At 39.1% G+C, this 16,846-nt stretch overlaps 1 protein-coding gene across 5 annotated transcripts in view; it reads left to right on the plus strand.

Annotated features, from left to right (window-relative positions):
- aqr (aquarius intron-binding spliceosomal factor) overlaps nucleotides 1-14,250 on the plus strand; it is a 109,991-nt gene extending 95,741 nt beyond the window's left edge. For all 5 annotated transcript variants that reach the window (XM_070879002.1, XM_070879006.1, XM_070879003.1 and 2 more), the window contains exons 27-36: nucleotides 467-676; nucleotides 7,449-7,586; nucleotides 8,098-8,169; nucleotides 8,708-8,895; nucleotides 9,355-9,526; nucleotides 9,747-9,917; nucleotides 10,729-10,814; nucleotides 12,151-12,325; nucleotides 12,436-12,549; nucleotides 13,810-14,250. In XM_070879002.1, coding sequence (XP_070735103.1) covers nucleotides 467-676; nucleotides 7,449-7,586; nucleotides 8,098-8,169; nucleotides 8,708-8,895; nucleotides 9,355-9,526; nucleotides 9,747-9,917; nucleotides 10,729-10,814; nucleotides 12,151-12,325; nucleotides 12,436-12,549; nucleotides 13,810-14,013 — 1,530 coding nt within the window. In that variant the 3' untranslated portion in view covers nucleotides 14,014-14,250. The remainder of the gene's footprint in view (nucleotides 1-466; nucleotides 677-7,448; nucleotides 7,587-8,097; nucleotides 8,170-8,707; nucleotides 8,896-9,354; nucleotides 9,527-9,746; nucleotides 9,918-10,728; nucleotides 10,815-12,150; nucleotides 12,326-12,435; nucleotides 12,550-13,809) is intronic.
- Nucleotides 14,251-16,846: the final 2,596 nt, after the last annotated feature.

Raw genomic sequence — 16,846 nt, forward strand, 5'->3', positions numbered from 1 at the left:
TTTCCTCTCTGCTCCTTCTCCTTCTCCCCTCATCCTCTTCCCCCTCCCCTCATCCTCTTCCCCCTCCCCTCAGCCCACCCCCGCTCTTCCCTCAGCCCGCCCCCATCTTCCTCCTTCTCCCAACTGAGGTTAGGACACGTTTTTACTATTACTTTAACAGTTAGAAGCGATCCAGGATGACTCTCCTAACTTTTTCTTCTTTCAATCATTCTGCATATGTACCTTGTCTCCATTTTAAATTCAGCTGGTTATTTCTGAGGCAAACCAGCATCTCAGCAGCACACCACCCAACTGCGTCATAATCTTAATGATAGATCTACAATTTAATATTTAAAATAAGAATTTTACTTGTGATATTTGAATATGAAAATTATTATCACATAAGGCTCAGGTTTATTCCTAATACTTGTTGTGTCCCAGCTATGCAGAAAAACATCTGTACTTTGTTTTCTTTTTTTTCATTCAGGTGATGTCACGCTGGGAAGAATATCTCAGTAAAGTAAAGGCCAAAAGTGGAAAGTCTGGTGATGTTACAACAGTGTCTGAGCATTTTCCATTCCATAAATACTTTGCCAATGCTCCCCAGCCTATTTTTAAAGGTCAATCATATGAAGAAGATATGGAAATAGCTGAAGGTTGTTTCAGGCACATCAATAAAATATTTACACAGCTGGAGGTAGGCTACACTTGTAAGAATAGCAAAAAGTCTTGTGCCATTTTGAAGCTGATAACTAAATATAACTCCAAGATTTATTGCCTGGTTTATCACCAAAAATATAATGGTTGGAAAAATGTTTTGTTTTACTGCCTCTAACCTAAAAACTAGCATTAGTCACAGCACTGAGACTGGCAATTTTGAAACTGGGTTCTCCTTACACACAAGAATTGACTGGTCTGTTTACTGTCTGATTCCTAGTTGCGCTTATGCGTCGATGCTGATTATTTCTTACGTACTCCATAATTTGCCAGCTAAACGATGCTTACAGTCCATAAAACCTCAACCATGCTCTTGTCGCTGGTTTATGCCGAGTATGCCGAGCCTTCCATATTCTTTTGAGGGATTATTTAATAATTATTTATTATTGTTTGAAATCCTGAACAGATTACAATGTGAAAACCTACTCTAAAGAGATACCATTCACTATGATGAAGGTGGGAAGAGAGGAGTAACACGATGCATTATAGTTTAGTGCTAAAGTGCCTTTTATTTATTTAAAAAATCAATTAGGATACATTTTCAAATTTAAATAAGTTGTGGGATCGGAGTTCTAGACATGTGTACCAAGACATGTGTAGAACTCCCTCCTGGGCAGGCACATTAGAATTCCAGCCAAGCATTTTAAACGGGGTAATACAAACAGATAGTACGGAGACCAAAACTGAACGCAGTACTCCAGGTGTGGCCTCACCAATAACCCTGTACATTTGTAACAGGACTTCTCTGCTTTTATACTCTATCCCCCTTGCAATAAAGGCCAACATTCCATTTGCCTTCCTGATTACTTGCTGTATCTGCATACTAACTCTTTGTATTTTATGCACAAGGACCCCCAGGTCCTTCTGTATTGAAGCACTTTGCAATTTTTCTCCATTTAAATTATAACCTGCTTTTCTATTTTTTTTTGCCAAAGTGGATAAAGATTAAAGTATGGGACGGTTGATGAGCAGTGGCAGACATTTAAGGAGATATTTCATAACTCGCAACAAAAATATATCCCAATGAGAAGGAAAGGCTGTAAGAGAAGGGATAACCATCCGTGGCTAACTAAGGAAATAAGGGATGGTATCAAATTGAAAATAAGGGCATACAATGTGGCCAAGACTAGTGGGAGGCCAGAGGATCGGGAAACTTTTAAAAGCCAGCAAAGAACGATTAAAAATATGATCGAGAGGGAAGCTAGATAATGAAAGTAAACTAGCACAAAATATAAAAACGGAAAGTAAATGTTGGTCCCCTCGTGGATGAGACTGGGGAATTAATAATGGAGAACAGGAAATGGCAGAGACGTTGAACAAATATTTTGTATCGGTCTTCACAGTAGAAGACACTAAAAGCATCCCAATAGTGGATAATCAAGGGGCTATAGGAAGGGAGGAACTTAATACAATTGCTATCACTAATGAAGTGGTACTAGTAAAATAATGGGACTAAAGGTGGACAAATCCCCTGGACGTGATGGCTTACATGCTAGGGTCTTTAAAAAAAAAAAGTGGCTGCAGAGATAGTGGCTACATTGTTTGTAATCTACCATAATTCCCTGGATTCTGGAGCGGTCCCAGCAGATTGGAAAACCGCAAATGTAACGCCCCTATTTATTTTTTAAAAAGAGGCAGACAAAAAGCAGGAAACTATAGATCAGTTAGCCAAACATCTGTCGTTGGGAAAATGCTGGAGTCCATTATTAAGGAAGCAGTAGTGGGACATTTGGAAAAGCATAATTCAATCAAGCAGAGTCAGCATGGTTTTGTGAAAATGAAATCCTGTTTGACAAATTTTCTGGAGTTCTTTGAGGATGTAACGAGCATGGTGGATAAGGGGGAACCAGTGGATGTGGTGTATTTGGATTTTCAGAAGTTATTCGATAAGGTGCCACATAAAAGGTTACTGCACAAGTAAGGGGTTGAGGGTAATATATTAGTATGGATAGAGGATTGGCTAACGAACCAGAGAGTCGGGATAAATGGGTCATTTTCCAGTTGGCAAACAGTGACTAGTGGGATGCCACAGGGATCGGTGCTAGGTCCTTTACTATTTACAATCTATATTAATGACTTGGATGAAGTGTAATGTAGCCAAGTTTGCTGATGATACAAAGATGGGTGGGAAAGCAAATTGTGAGGAAGACATTAAAAATCTGCAAAGGGAGATAGACAGGCTAAGTGAGTCGGCAAAATTTTGGCAGATGGAGTATAATGTGGGAAAATGTGAGGTTATCAACTTTGGCAGAAAAAACGGAAAAGCAAATTATAATTTAACTGGAGAAAAATTGCAAAGTGCTGCAGTACAGTGGGATCTGGGGGTTCTTATGCATGAAACACAAAAAATTAGTATGCAGGTATAGCAAGTAATCAGGAAGGCAAATTAAATGTTGGCCTTTATTGCAAGGAGGATAGAGTATAAAAGCTGAGAAGTCCTGCTACAACTGTATAGGATATTGGTGAGGCCACACAGTTTTGGCCTCAGTACTTAAGGAAGGATCTACTTGCATTGGAGGCTGTTCAGAGAAGGTTCAGTAGGTTGATTCCGGAGATGAGGCGGTTGACTTATAAAGATAGGTTGATTAGATTGGGCCTATGCACATTGGAGTTCAGAAGAATGAGAGGTGATCTTATCGAAACGTATAAGATAATGAGGGGGCTCGACAAGGTGGATGCAGAGAGGATATTTCCACTCATAGCGGAAACTAAAACTAGGGGACATAGTCTCAGAATAAGGGCCCGCCCATTTAAAACTGAGATGAGGAGGAATTTCTTCTGAGGGTTGTAAATCTATGGAATTCTCTGCCCCAGAGAACTGTGGAGGCTTGGTCATTGAATGTATATTTAAGGCGGAGATAGACAAATTTTTGAGTGATCAGGGAGTAAAAGGTTATGGGGTGCAGGCAGGGAAGTGGAGCTGAATCCATGATCAGATCAGCTATGATCTTATTGAATGGTGGAGCAGGTTCGAAGGGTCAAGTGGCCTACTCATGTTCCTATTTCTTATGTTCTTATGTTCTAGAATGCTGGCAATCTCAGCGGGTCAGGCAGCATCTGTGAAGAGAGTTAAAGTTTCGGGTTGACGACCCTTCGTCAGAACTGCCGAATGTTCGAAAAGAGCACATTCTTAAGCACTGAAAGGGGTTGGGGAAGAAAGAACAAAAGGGAAGGTCTGTGATAGGGTGGAAGGCAGGAGAGATTCGAGAGACAAAAGGGATGATGGGCCGAATTGAAATGGTAATGATAGAGGTTCGAAAAAGGTTAATCTGGATATTGGGTGTGAAAGGCGGGCCAGCTGCCATTATCGACAAAGGGTGGGGGGGAGAAGAAAGAGGGGGGAAAAAAACATAAGATGGGGCGAAGGAGAGGGAGTCAAAGATGGTCAGAGGTTATGGTCTGAAATTGTTGAACTCGATGTTGAGTCCAGAAGGCTATAAAGTGCCTAAATGAAAGATGAGGTGCTGTTCCTCGAGCTTGTGTTGAGCTTCATTGGAACAGTGTAGGAGTCAAAGGACTGAAATATCGGAGTGGAGTGAAGAATTAAAGTGACAGGCGACCGGAAACTCACGGTCACACTTACGGAGTTAACGGAGGTGTTCAGAAAAGCGGTCACCCAATCTACGCTTGGTCTCCCCAATGTAGAGGAGACCACATCATGAGCAGCGAATACAGTATACTAAATTTGAAAAAAGTACAAGTAAATCGCTGTTTCACCTGCAAGGAGTATTTGGGGCCCCGGATAGTGGAAAGGGAGGAGGTAAAAGGGCAGATGTTGCATCTCCTGCGCTTGCCGTGGTCTCCTCTACATTGGCTCCTCGAACTTCTCCACTGTTCCAATGAAGCTCAACTGAAGCTCGAGGAACAGCACCTCGTCTTTCGTTTAAACTTTACAACCTTCTGGATTCTACATAGAGTTCAACAATTTCAGAGCATAACCTCTGGCCATCTTTGGCTCCCTTCCCATCTTGCCTTTTTTTTCCCTCTTCTCCTTTTGTTTCTCTTTGTCTATAATGGCAGTTGGTCATTACTACGCCATTCACACCCTATCCAGATTAACCTTTTTCTAACCTCTATCATTACCATTTCAATTCGGCCCATCATCCCTTTTGTCTCTCTAATCTCTCCTGCCTTCCACCCCATCACAGACCTTCCCCTTTGTTCTTTCTTCCCCAATCCCTTTCAGTCCTTAAGAATGTGCTCTTTTCGAATATTCGGCAGTTCTGACGAAGGGTCAGCAACCCAAAACGTTAGCTCTGATTTCCTCTCCACAGATGCTGCTTGACCCGCTGAGATTTCCAGCATTCTCTGTTTTTATTTCAGATTCCAACATCCACAGTATTTTGCTTTTGCATTAATATAAACGGGGTATTTCCTGGCTGGAACTGATATTGCAGTTCCCAGTGTCAGACTAGAATTTTGACTTCAGCTTGAAGAACACAAGTGTATAATACATCATTTTATATTTCTATACAGCATTTTATATTTCTTGTGGGACATTCTTGTCTATATCACATAGATAAATAGTTCTAATCGCCATTTCACAGTGATTACTGCAGCATTGTGTTCTCAACCTTTAATCCAAGTCCTTCAAATAGTATGTACATAATTTACAGAGTTGCAGTGGCTAGTGACAGACCAGTAGTTTGTACAGTAGCGGAGTAGGCATTTCAGAGTTGCACTGGGGAGTACCTGAAAAGGCTTTGATGTACCCAACGTTACTAAATATAACATTTTCAAGAGAGAGAGATTTTTTAAAAAAGGGGGACGAATGCTCTTTAAAATCATTACAGCCAAAGATTTTGTTGTTTATGGTGCTCAGACCTTCTACGTGTTAAGAAATCAATTTTGTGAGTACGTTATTGACTACCAGATAGTGGGAAAGAAATCGAGGATGATATTTGTAGGCAATTTTAAGAGGCAAGAGAGTTGTAATTATGGGGAACTTCAACTATCCTAAAGTAGCTTGAGATAAGAGTGGTTTCTGGTTAAAATAGGGAGGTGTTCTTTGAATGCATCCAGGATTGTTTCCATAATCAATATGTTGGGTACTCAACAAAGAAGGACGCAGTATTGGATCGGATTGTGAGCAACAAAGCAGGACAAGTATGTCGTGAATGATGGGACAGTACTTGGGGAAGTTGTGATCAAGGCCGAATCAGGTTTACGTTGAGGAAAGAGAGGGAAAAAAGGTATTGGACAAGGAATTAGCCAATTGTTTAGTGGCCAATGGAGATTGAGCCTATATTAACTGTTTGGGAAAATGGCAGATTAAACAGTGGGACCAGTGGAAGATGTTTAAATTGTGGATTAAGTGCATTCCTGCTCTGAGTAAATGGGGTATATCAAAGGAAAGATTCCATGAATAAAGAGAGGATAGAAAGAAAGAATGTGCTTTTATAAAGTGCCTTATCATGACCTCAGCATTTCCCAAAGCACTTCACAGCCAATGGATTACAGCTGCAGTCGCTGTTCAGTAGGCAACCGTAGCAACTATTTGCACACAGCAAAGTCCCACAAACACCAATTGAGACGAATGACTAGATCATCAATTTTGGTCTTGTGCTTGAGCGAAGAATGTTGAGCATGATACCAGGAGAGCTCAAATAATGCAATGGCATCTTTAATGTTTAGCTAATCAAGCAGACATCGATATAACATTTCATTCTAAAGATGGCAGCTCCAACAGTGCAGTACTGAAGTGTCAAATGTTCTGAAGTCCTAGAGAAAAATAAGGTTATTTAAAAACCTCATAGTGGAGGGGTGGTAATAGAGAAGGAAAGTGAGAGATATAAAATTTATGTAAGGGAGATTAGAAGATTAAGGGGTGCAAAAGAAAACTGGTGGTTAACATCAAGGAAAATAGCAAGGGCTATTATAAGCTCATAGGAAGTAAAAGGCTAGTCATAGACCACTTGGAGTGGAAAGAAAGGGCATCCCTTACTTGACGACTGAGAGAATGGTAGAGATGCTCAAGTATTTTGCATCAGTTTTTACAGAAGAATACAGAAATACGACTGTAGGGTATCTTGTGGAAGGTATGGAAAAGCATATTTGGACATAAATTTTCAAAACAACACAATACTAGGAAGATTAATGTAACATGGAATGCTTTATCACAGGTATCTATTGAGGCCAAGACCAGAACATCATTTAAAGTGTAATTGTATGTTTGTGAAAAGGAAAAAAAAAAGGAGCCTGAAAAAGGCAAGGAAATTTCATTAGAATAGATAGTTTCATCAGGGCTGCCTTCTGTGCTGCAATTTCTATGATTGTAACCATTATATGGGATTTTCTGAGATAAATGTTTTTGTGCTTCAGGGTATCGGAATAGGTTTAGTTTACTTAATCTGGCCAAAAGGCACCAATGCCCCTCATATCCAGAAATTGGATATTACATATGTCCTTTCTGCTTTATTATCTGGTTTCTCCCTTTCCAAGAGAGCCTAAATGATGCATAGGTGATCCAACCTGCTTATCTTAAATTTAAATCCTTTTAAGTTTTTAGAATGAACTTATTTTCTAACATCTGCAAGAAGTCAATTTCCTGTACGTGTTTGATGGTGTCAAGAAGTACAGAGTGTATTCAACATAAACCATTTTAATTCATTATCCTCGAGATCAACTTCAAAGTCTAAATCTTGTATTTGTTTATGTATTGCTGTAGTTTTGCTTCGGTACAGGAGCAAAGTTTAAGGCAAATATTCATGAATGTATTTTTTTTAAACCTGCTTTCTTGGTAATTTTTGCAGGAGTTTCGAGCCTTTGAGCTGCTGCGCAGTGGGCTGGACAGATCAAAATATTTATTAGTGAAAGAAGCAAAGATCATTGCCATGACATGTACTCATGCCGCCTTAAAACGACATGACCTAGTGGAGCTGGGATTCAAGGTAAAAAGCAATTCATTCCTTTAATACAGTAATTCTTGGAAGAGACTGAAGTATTTCAGAACAGCTTCTCTCCTGATGCATTGAAGCTTGGTATGTTTGCAGCCTGGACCTTTTTTTCTTTGTACAAAATAATTGATGTACTTAAAGAACAAAAGTGAAAACTCTCGCCCAAGTACACAGGAGGGACCTGATGTTTACATTGTATTCCTGGTAGTATGAAATATGAAGTTTATTTTTAGTTGTGAAATAATATTTTGTCAGAAATGACATTTAAAATCAGATTTAAAGAACAAGTGCTGTGCATTTAAAAAAAAAAATTCTGCTACATTGAAATCACAAACCCATTGGAGTTGTCATTAACATTGGCTATCTGAATTGCAGTGTTCCATCCCTTTGGGCTGATGAATCTCGCTTTGTTAGCACTTGCACTCACTTTTTTGGGGAGAAAGGGCTGGTCTTTGAGATTTGAGGATATGAAAAAAAACTTGCATTTTTTTTCTACTTTTGACAGTATGACAACATTCTGATGGAGGAAGCTGCACAGATTCTTGAGATTGAAACGTTTATTCCACTCCTACTACAGGTAATGTTTCTATTTAGCAATAGACTAAACACATTCGAGGCTTGATTGCTGGTAGAGCTAATATGTTCCCTCATTCTTTAGGTCAAGTTAGAACAAAGCAAGAAATTTACCTCATGCTGAAATTTTGCCTGTGGCCCTTAAATTGAATCTACTGATACGGGACTAATATGTGAACCTGACTGCGAATTCATGGGTGACAATTATCAGGAAGTTGCAGTGAACATCACAAGTGAATATAAACTTAGTTCAAGGGAGGCATTAACTGTCCCAATTTCTCACTGGCTTATTTAAACTAAATTAACTGAAAAAGGGACAAACCCTTGAGGTCCAGCCTTGTGAAGTAGTAACTGCAAGTGTGGAAAGTGCTTCCAACTTTTTTATTTTTTATTCGTTCATCGGATGTGGGCGTCGCTGGCAAGGCCAGCATTTGTTGCCCATCCCCAATTGCCCTTGAGAAGGTGGTGATGAGCCGCCGCCTCGAATTTCTGACAGCATTTTTGGGAGCAGAAGTTGTTTATATGTTGTCCATTCTCCATAGAATCCTGAAGATGGTTTCAGTAGACTGAAGCGTTGGATTATGATCGGTGATCACCACCAACTTCCACCTGTCATTAAGAACATGGCCTTCCAAAAATATTCCAACATGGAGCAGTCCCTGTTTACGCGATTTGTCCGTTTGGGCGTTCCAACAGTGGATCTTGATGCGCAGGGCAGAGCAAGAGCAAGGTAAACAAAGCAACCTTAATTCACAAAAAATGAACATTTATATAGTGTATTTCATAACCTCAGGAATGATCGGATAATCTTTTTCTTTGGTGGTGTTGGCCAGAACATGGAGAACTGCCCCACTGTTCTTTGAATAGTACCACAGGATCTCTTGCATCCACCTGAGAAGGCAGACTCTGTTTAATGTCTCACCCAAAAGGCAGCACCTCTGGCACTGCAGCGCTCCCTCAGTATTGCACTGAAGTGTAAGCCTAGATTATGTGCCAAGTTTCTATATTGGGCTTGAACCCAAGACTTCTGGCTCTGAGGCAAAAGTGTTCTCACTGAAAAAAGGCTATTTAAGATTATTGGAAAAACAGGAAGCAACATTAAAAAGGAATTTGTTCATTTAAACTTGTCAACTATTTAAGATAGGTGCATCATTTTGCTGACTTTTGCTCCACTTTATCTTCTATTAAGTTTGTGCAACCTCTATAACTGGCGTTACAAGAAACTAGGTAACCTTCCCCACGTCCAGATCCTTCCTGAGTTTTGTGCTGCCAATGCCGGCTTAGTGTACGACTTCCAACTTATCAATGTGGAGGATTTCAATGGAATTGGTGAATCGGAGCCCAATCCATACTTTTACCAGGTAAAAGTTGTCTTAATAGTATTATAATTTTAAGTGTCTATAAACTTAATTGACAAATACTGGAAACTGATTATTGAGATATTTTACATCCTGATGATTTTTGAACTAAAATCATTTTGCCATTCTTTTTCAATTTTATTTGCATTTTCTGGGTTTTGTGAGTGTCTAAAATTTACTGTCTCTTTTCTGAAACCTAAACTGTTACTCAACCATTTGACAGAATCTTGCTGAGGCTGAATATGCTGTGGCCCTTTTTATGTACATGCGCATACTGGGGTACCCTGCAGAGAGAATTAGCATCTTGACAACATACAATGGTCAGAAGCATTTGATTCGTGATGTTATCAATCAGCGTTGTGGTGGTAATCCTCTTATAGGACGACCAAGCAAGGTAAGATTTATCTTCAAATCTTGTTACACAGTTCACTTGATATACAGCGGGATAGTGAAATATTGGTAGCATTTTGCAAGTGTTTTTGAAAGAATTGACAGGTTGGAAACTATATGGCACAGTGTGTAAAGAGTGCACATAGGTTCAATTTCCCTTTGCTGCTAAATTCCCAATTTCAACCACATTATACAGAGAAGCACTGAGTGGAGGTAAGGCATCTCCCTTTGGGGGAAAAAAAAGGAATATTGGAGAGCACCTCATCACCAGGGTGTTCTCAACCATCACTCTTGGTGCCTGGCTAAGAGTGGCACTCAAAGAAACCAGGTGAGGGTTGTGCAAAGGAAGAAGAGATTTTTTTAAAGCAACTGATGAACATAACTTGGACTCCCCAAACTAATTTCAGCAAATTCGGGACCAAATTATTTTGTAACTAAAAGCCATGCAAAATTGCAAATTACGCAATACGCAAACATGAAATGAGCAAAGACCATTCGTTCCATTAAGGCTGCTCTTTTCAATGGATCATGTGGATTTTGTTCTGTCATAGTCCAACTAATGTGATCCGGAGCTGTCATGCTGCAAAGAATATTTAATCATATGTACATATATTTATTTCTATAACCAGCTTTCATAAGCGGTTATTTCACAGACCTGCTACTCTGATAAGGGATACTAAACCTTGTATACATTAACGATGCTATATGCAATCCAAACAGAGGGCCTTTAAGTGACCATGGAAATTGTTTTTTCCTCACTCTTTTCCCTCCCCCAAGTTTTCAATTCAGAAGTTAATTTTTTTTTCTTCTTCTAGGTGACCACAGTAGACAGATTCCAGGGTCAACAGAATGACTATATTATCCTCTCATTAGTACGAACTAAAGCTGTTGGACATCTCAGGTATGATTTGTGGCTGATTTTTGATTACTAATGAGCTTACAAGATGAGACTGTACTGAATGACACCATTACAAGACTCGTATAAATGTTTACAAATAAAATAATTTAAGCATCTTAAATCAAATCTTTCAAGTGATCACGCCATTAGAATCTTGAAAATCTTTGTGGATTTACTTTCAGTCCTTCATTTCTTCATCGTGTATATCCAACATAGTCTTCAACAGTGGTACAGGGTCTGACCAATTTATTTTGTATCAATTTACAAAAAAATGCATTTCATATCATGAAGACAAAACACAATTTCACTAGAATCAGCAGGACACTATTCCTGCTGTTGTGCCGGAAGAAATTAGACATTCTTTTCACTGGTTTGAAAAAATAGTTTAAATAAATGATGAAACTACAGTAGAAATGAAGTATTGTAATTTGTTAGGCTCTTCAGTTTCTTTTCCTAAGTTATTTTTAGAAAATAGAAAAAAGCATAAAATGCTAGCAATCTGGAATGGAATCAGAAAATGATAGCAATGTTAACCTATCTTTTTCTTTCAGCTGCTGACCTGTTCTATATTTTTAGCATTTTTTAAATATATATATCTAAAATAAATGGAAACTTCCTTTCTGACCGGTTAATCTTCCCTTCACACAACAGTTGTAATGGCAATACTGATGGTGCCAGATAGATCTGTGTCTGGCAGTAATCGATGTAGATGAGCGGAGACTAAATTTGTTTATAAACAGATGTTTATCTATGGTGGTAGGACTGTACTTCAGTAACAAGTTATAAAACTATAGGAATACATTTCTTCATAACATATCACTGTCAAAGGGCCCTGGGTCATTTCCATATGAAATACTTGGGACTTTACTATCCAAGGTATAATTCACAAAAGTTTGATTGACTTTGGCAATAAAAATTGAAAGTTGCCAAAAATATGATTCTGTTTGAATGTAAGAAAAGTAAGAACATAGTAAATTAAAATAGAAACTCAATTTGTAATGAAAACTCTTTGTCTAGTTTAAAAAGTAAATAAACTTGTGAAACATTATGTACTACAATGTATAAATCTTTGTGTGAGTAACCTAAATGGTGTATCATAGATAACTGGTGGGTGAGCTAGTGAATGATTAGCATTGCTGTATGGTCATTAGCTATCTGCTTATAAGTTTAGGTTTATTGAACGAAAAACTGATGACCACATTGAGCTCAGATGATCCTTGCTGAAATGACATAACTATTTTTGCAAATTTTTATTTATTTTAGGCTAGATAGTTTTTCTAGAACAGTAAACCTTGCAGCAGTAACCAGGATATTAACCATTGTCTCCCTTTTTATCCAGAGATGTTCGGCGATTAGTTGTTGCCATGTCAAGAGCCAGGCTTGGGCTGTACATCTTTGCAAGGGTATCGCTGTTCCAGAACTGCTTTGAGCTTACTCCAGCCTTTAGTCAGCTGACCGCTCGACCACTCCAGCTACACATTGTGCCATCGGAGTATCACCCGACCGACAGAAGGGTACATTGTTTTTTAAATGACAAACTACTTTTTTTTACAACTTGGCTTTTAGCAGTAATTTTTCAGTTGTTCTGTTATAACCATTGGTATCATTCGTTTTTCTTTTTCAGAATGGCAATGTTCCAACCCACTTAATGCGAGTAATCAAAAACATGCCAGAGATGGCAAACTTTGTTTACAATATGTACATGCAAATGATTCAGAGTATGCATCAATACAGAAAGGTAAAGAGCTGTTTTTATTTCCCCCTCGGCAGTGTTTTTACAGTTAAAGTCTGCATTTTAGGTGAGCAGTAGACTCTCAACGAAACAGCAGGAGTTTTAGGTCAGGGGATTAGTAGAAATCGGTTATTTAAAAAAAAATACAAAACTAATTTGCCTGTTCAGTTTTTTTTTGGTGTACATCTGCCTTTCTCAAATATACACAGATTTTTTAAATCCTGCTATTAGATGTTTCAATATCCTTTTAAGATGTATGTATCGTATTTCATTTTTGGGTTACTTCAATTATATCTGAAATGGGTGTTCCTACATCACATTCATAACATAGAAAATGTTATTAATACAGAGGCAACACTATATAGGCTTTTCAAGCCCATAGGGGTTTAGTGCCTATGAAATAATTTTTGCTCTTTACATGTGTGGCTTATGTCTGACAATAACTGCCTCAAGTGCATCTTGTTGGATAGAGGCCAAATTTTCCTAATTGTCAAATGTTGTTTGGTAACGCTCCTGTGAAGCACCTTGGGACATTTTAAGGCACTATATAAATACAAGTTGTTAAGTCATCTGACTCAAAAAGTGATTTTGCGACACGACACTGCAACTTTAATAGACTATGGGATGGTACAGATGTGGGGCAGAATGATAAAATAACCTCAATAGTTTGTGTTTTATAATGTTTTAGAAAATTTGCATATATTTTATTTGTTTCTGTGATGACATTTTTGATCTTGCCAAATGCTTTGAGGAATAGCAGATTATCAAGCTTGCTTCAATTACACTGCAAACAATAAAATGGAAATGGTGGCAAATAATTTTACCAGAAAATGTAAGCTTAACCTTTCAGATACTTACTATGCCTAGAACCAATGTGCTGATTGGTGATTGATTCACATGGACAAACTGGCTTTACCTTTAGTTTTCCTTTCCTTTCTCAACTGTGGTCTCTGTTTTCGGGAGCAGTTAAGATGCAATTTTCTGATTTGGAAATATATTTGTGTAGGACATTTGTGCATGGTGAATATGGGAATACAGGGTGAAAGTTGGCATGCCCTGATAACTAGGACATTGCCAAATATGGATTTGTACATTTACAACTCTGGAGATTGCTGGTTGTTGCAACAGCTGTTACATCTAGTTATGTTTCCACAGATGCTTTAGGTTTCTTTGATATTAACAGAGCTATTGTGTCAGTGCAGTGCACCCATCAACAGTTGTCATTTAGTAGATATTCACTAAATATCATTACTTTTTTCTCTGCAGCAGTTACTTCCACCACCAGTCTCCGATTCAATTAAAGAGCCAGTTCCAGTTCCAGACATTGAGACTGTAGAAGAAACTGAAGAGTCGATTTCTGAGAATAATGATGAAAAGACAACAAATGGGGAACATAAACAAATGCCGGAACATCCTGGCAGGGACAGTGATAGTGAGGGCAGTGGAGCTGAAGAAGACAAAGAAAGCTAATGGTTCTTTGTTCGAAAAATCATATCTGTAACCGGAGAAAAGTTTCCGATGCCAGTGAATGAACATGGAAGTTGGGCATCCTATTGTACAAGTGTCCAGATTATTTACGTAGAACATTGGCCAATATTCACAAGTGTTGTCCTGTGGGTTGCAGGAAATAATTTTATTTGTAATTATGTGGGTTGAACAAAATTTTTTGTATTCTCAAAAGCATTTTAATAAAATCTTGTAAAAATGTTTCTTATTTTGAGTGCTTATATTTTATCAATCTAAAATAATAAATTTTTCGGACCTGCATACCAAATTTCATAAAGTGCAGGATTATCATATTGGCAAAGCTAGACATGAATGAAACCTGAAGTGGATTCAACTCCAGAATAAAAAGGAGCATGCTAATGCAATTCCAAATTCACTTCGAGTGAATATTTCTGGAGTGAATCTAAATTGAAGTTAATAACTTATCTTTTTAATTTATTGCTGACTGACTTGTATATTTCCAGACGTTACATTTTGTATGTCTGAAGAACATAGGTAGGAGCATTCACACTCTCATACATTTAAATCTATTCCAGGTCAGTTTAAAAAGTGCCCTGAAAGGGGTCTTGTACTGTTCCCCAATGGAGTCGAGAATTGTACTGCAATTTTCAAGTCTTTTCACAATGATGTTGACATTTCAGTATTAAAAGCACTCTAACTTCATTCTAATTCAAACAGTGCTGCCAGAAAGTTACGACATGAAAGTTATTTACGGAGCGTCCCTGATCGGCTACGAGATAAAGGCACGACCTACTGTAGGGCAATGCCCTATACACCAGAAGGTCCCCAGTTTAACCGATTCCTGGTCTGCGCTGAGTTAGCTGGTATCAACCAGCCCAGCAACTGAGGTGATGAAATTGGCTTGGTGCTCCTGAGCTAGGGAGGGGAAAAGTCAGCCTGAGTTCTTGCTCGTGTGACCTTTACTGAATAATGACCGTGTGGGCATACAAGTGCAAAATATATGAGTGCGCACTCGAGTTGAGGGGAGGGGTGTGGGGGGATGGTAGCTTTGCCCATCAGTAGCACATAACAGGAAATTGCAGGTACATTTCTCACAATTTTCATCCATTAACCAACAGCACAGCCACAGTTGAGGATGAGATGGATGAGGTTCTGACTGGAGCTCACATTTGTATAGTTGAATCTTAAGTGAGAGCAAGGTCATAAGGAAAAGCAAAATGGCCCAGTGAAACTCATCCTCGCAACACAGCATCGAATTACATTTTGAATGAATAAAATAAAATAAATTTCCAAACAAATGGAAATGCAGCATATTCCATTATTTCACATTAAGAACATAAGAAGGAGCAGCAGGAGTAAGCCATTCAGCCCCTCGGCTCCACCATTCAATAAGATCATGGCTGATATACCTCAACTTCACTTTCCTGCACTATCCCCATAATCCCTTGATTTCCTTAATATCCAAAAAACCATCGATCTCTTGTCTTGAATATACTCGACGGCTGAGCCTCCATAGCCATCTGGGGTAGACAATTCCACCAAAGATTCACCACCCTCTGAGTGAAGAAATTTCTCCTCATCTCTGTCCTAAATGGCCGATGCCTTAATCTGAGACTGACCCCTGATTCTAATAAGGGCCAACATACCATTTGCTTTCCTAATTGCTTGTTGTACTTGCATGTTAGCTTTCAGTGGTTCGTGTACAAGGACACCCAGGTCCCTTTGAACACCAACATTTCCCAATCTCTCTCCATTCAAAAATGCTCTGCTTTTCTATTTTTCCTACTAAAGTGGGTAACTTCACATTTCTCCACATTATGTTCCACTTGCCATGTTCTTGCCCACTCACATAGCCTGTCTATATCCCCTTAAATCCTCTCTGCATTCTCCTCACAACTTACATTCTCACCTAGTTTTGTATCATCAGCAAACTGGGATATATTACATTTGGTCTCCTCTTCCAAATCATTGATATAGATTGTGAATAGCTGGGGCCCAAGCACCGATCCTTACGGTACCCCACTAGTTATAGCCTGCTGACCCAAAAATGACCCATTTATTCCTACTCCTGTTTTCTATCCATTAACCAATCCTTAATCCATGCGCCCTAATTATCGAATGCCTTCTGAAAATCCAAATACACCAATCCCCTTATTTATTTTGCTAGTTACAACCTTTAAAAACTTTCATCAAACATGATTTCCCTTTCATAAATCTATGTTGACTCTGCCCAATCCTATTCTTTTAAGTGCCCTGTTACCATCACCTTAATAGAATTACAGCACGTAGACGACGCTTTCGTCTGCGCACACTTGGAGGCTGAACTCCAAGCTATCGTCAACATCTTCACCGAGGCGTACGAGAGCATAGGCATTACACTAAACATCCATAAGACAAAGGTCCTCTACCAACCGGCCCCGCCACAGACACCCATGTTAACAAAATCCACGACAAGGCCTTTACATCATGGACCATTTTTCATACCTCGAGAGCCTACAGTTAACAAGAACAGATATAGACGAGGTCCAACACCACCTTCAATGCGCCAGTGCAACCTTCGTCGACTGAGGAAGAGAGTATTTGAAGACCAGGACCTCAAACCCGGCACCAAGCTCATGGTCTACAGAGCATTGTTGATACCCGCCCTCCTATATGGTTCAGAGACATGGGCTATGTACAGCAGGCACCTCAAAACACTGGAGAAGTACCACCAATGTTACCTCCGCAAGATCCTGCATATCTATTGGCAGGATAGGTGCACCAAAGTCAATGTTCTCGCTCAGGCCAAAGCATCGAAGCATTGACCACGCTCTATCAGCTCTGCTGGATGGGCCAC

Source organism: Pristiophorus japonicus, chromosome 4, assembly GCF_044704955.1.
Source record: "Pristiophorus japonicus isolate sPriJap1 chromosome 4, sPriJap1.hap1, whole genome shotgun sequence".
Lineage (NCBI taxonomy): Eukaryota > Metazoa > Chordata > Chondrichthyes > Pristiophoridae > Pristiophorus > Pristiophorus japonicus.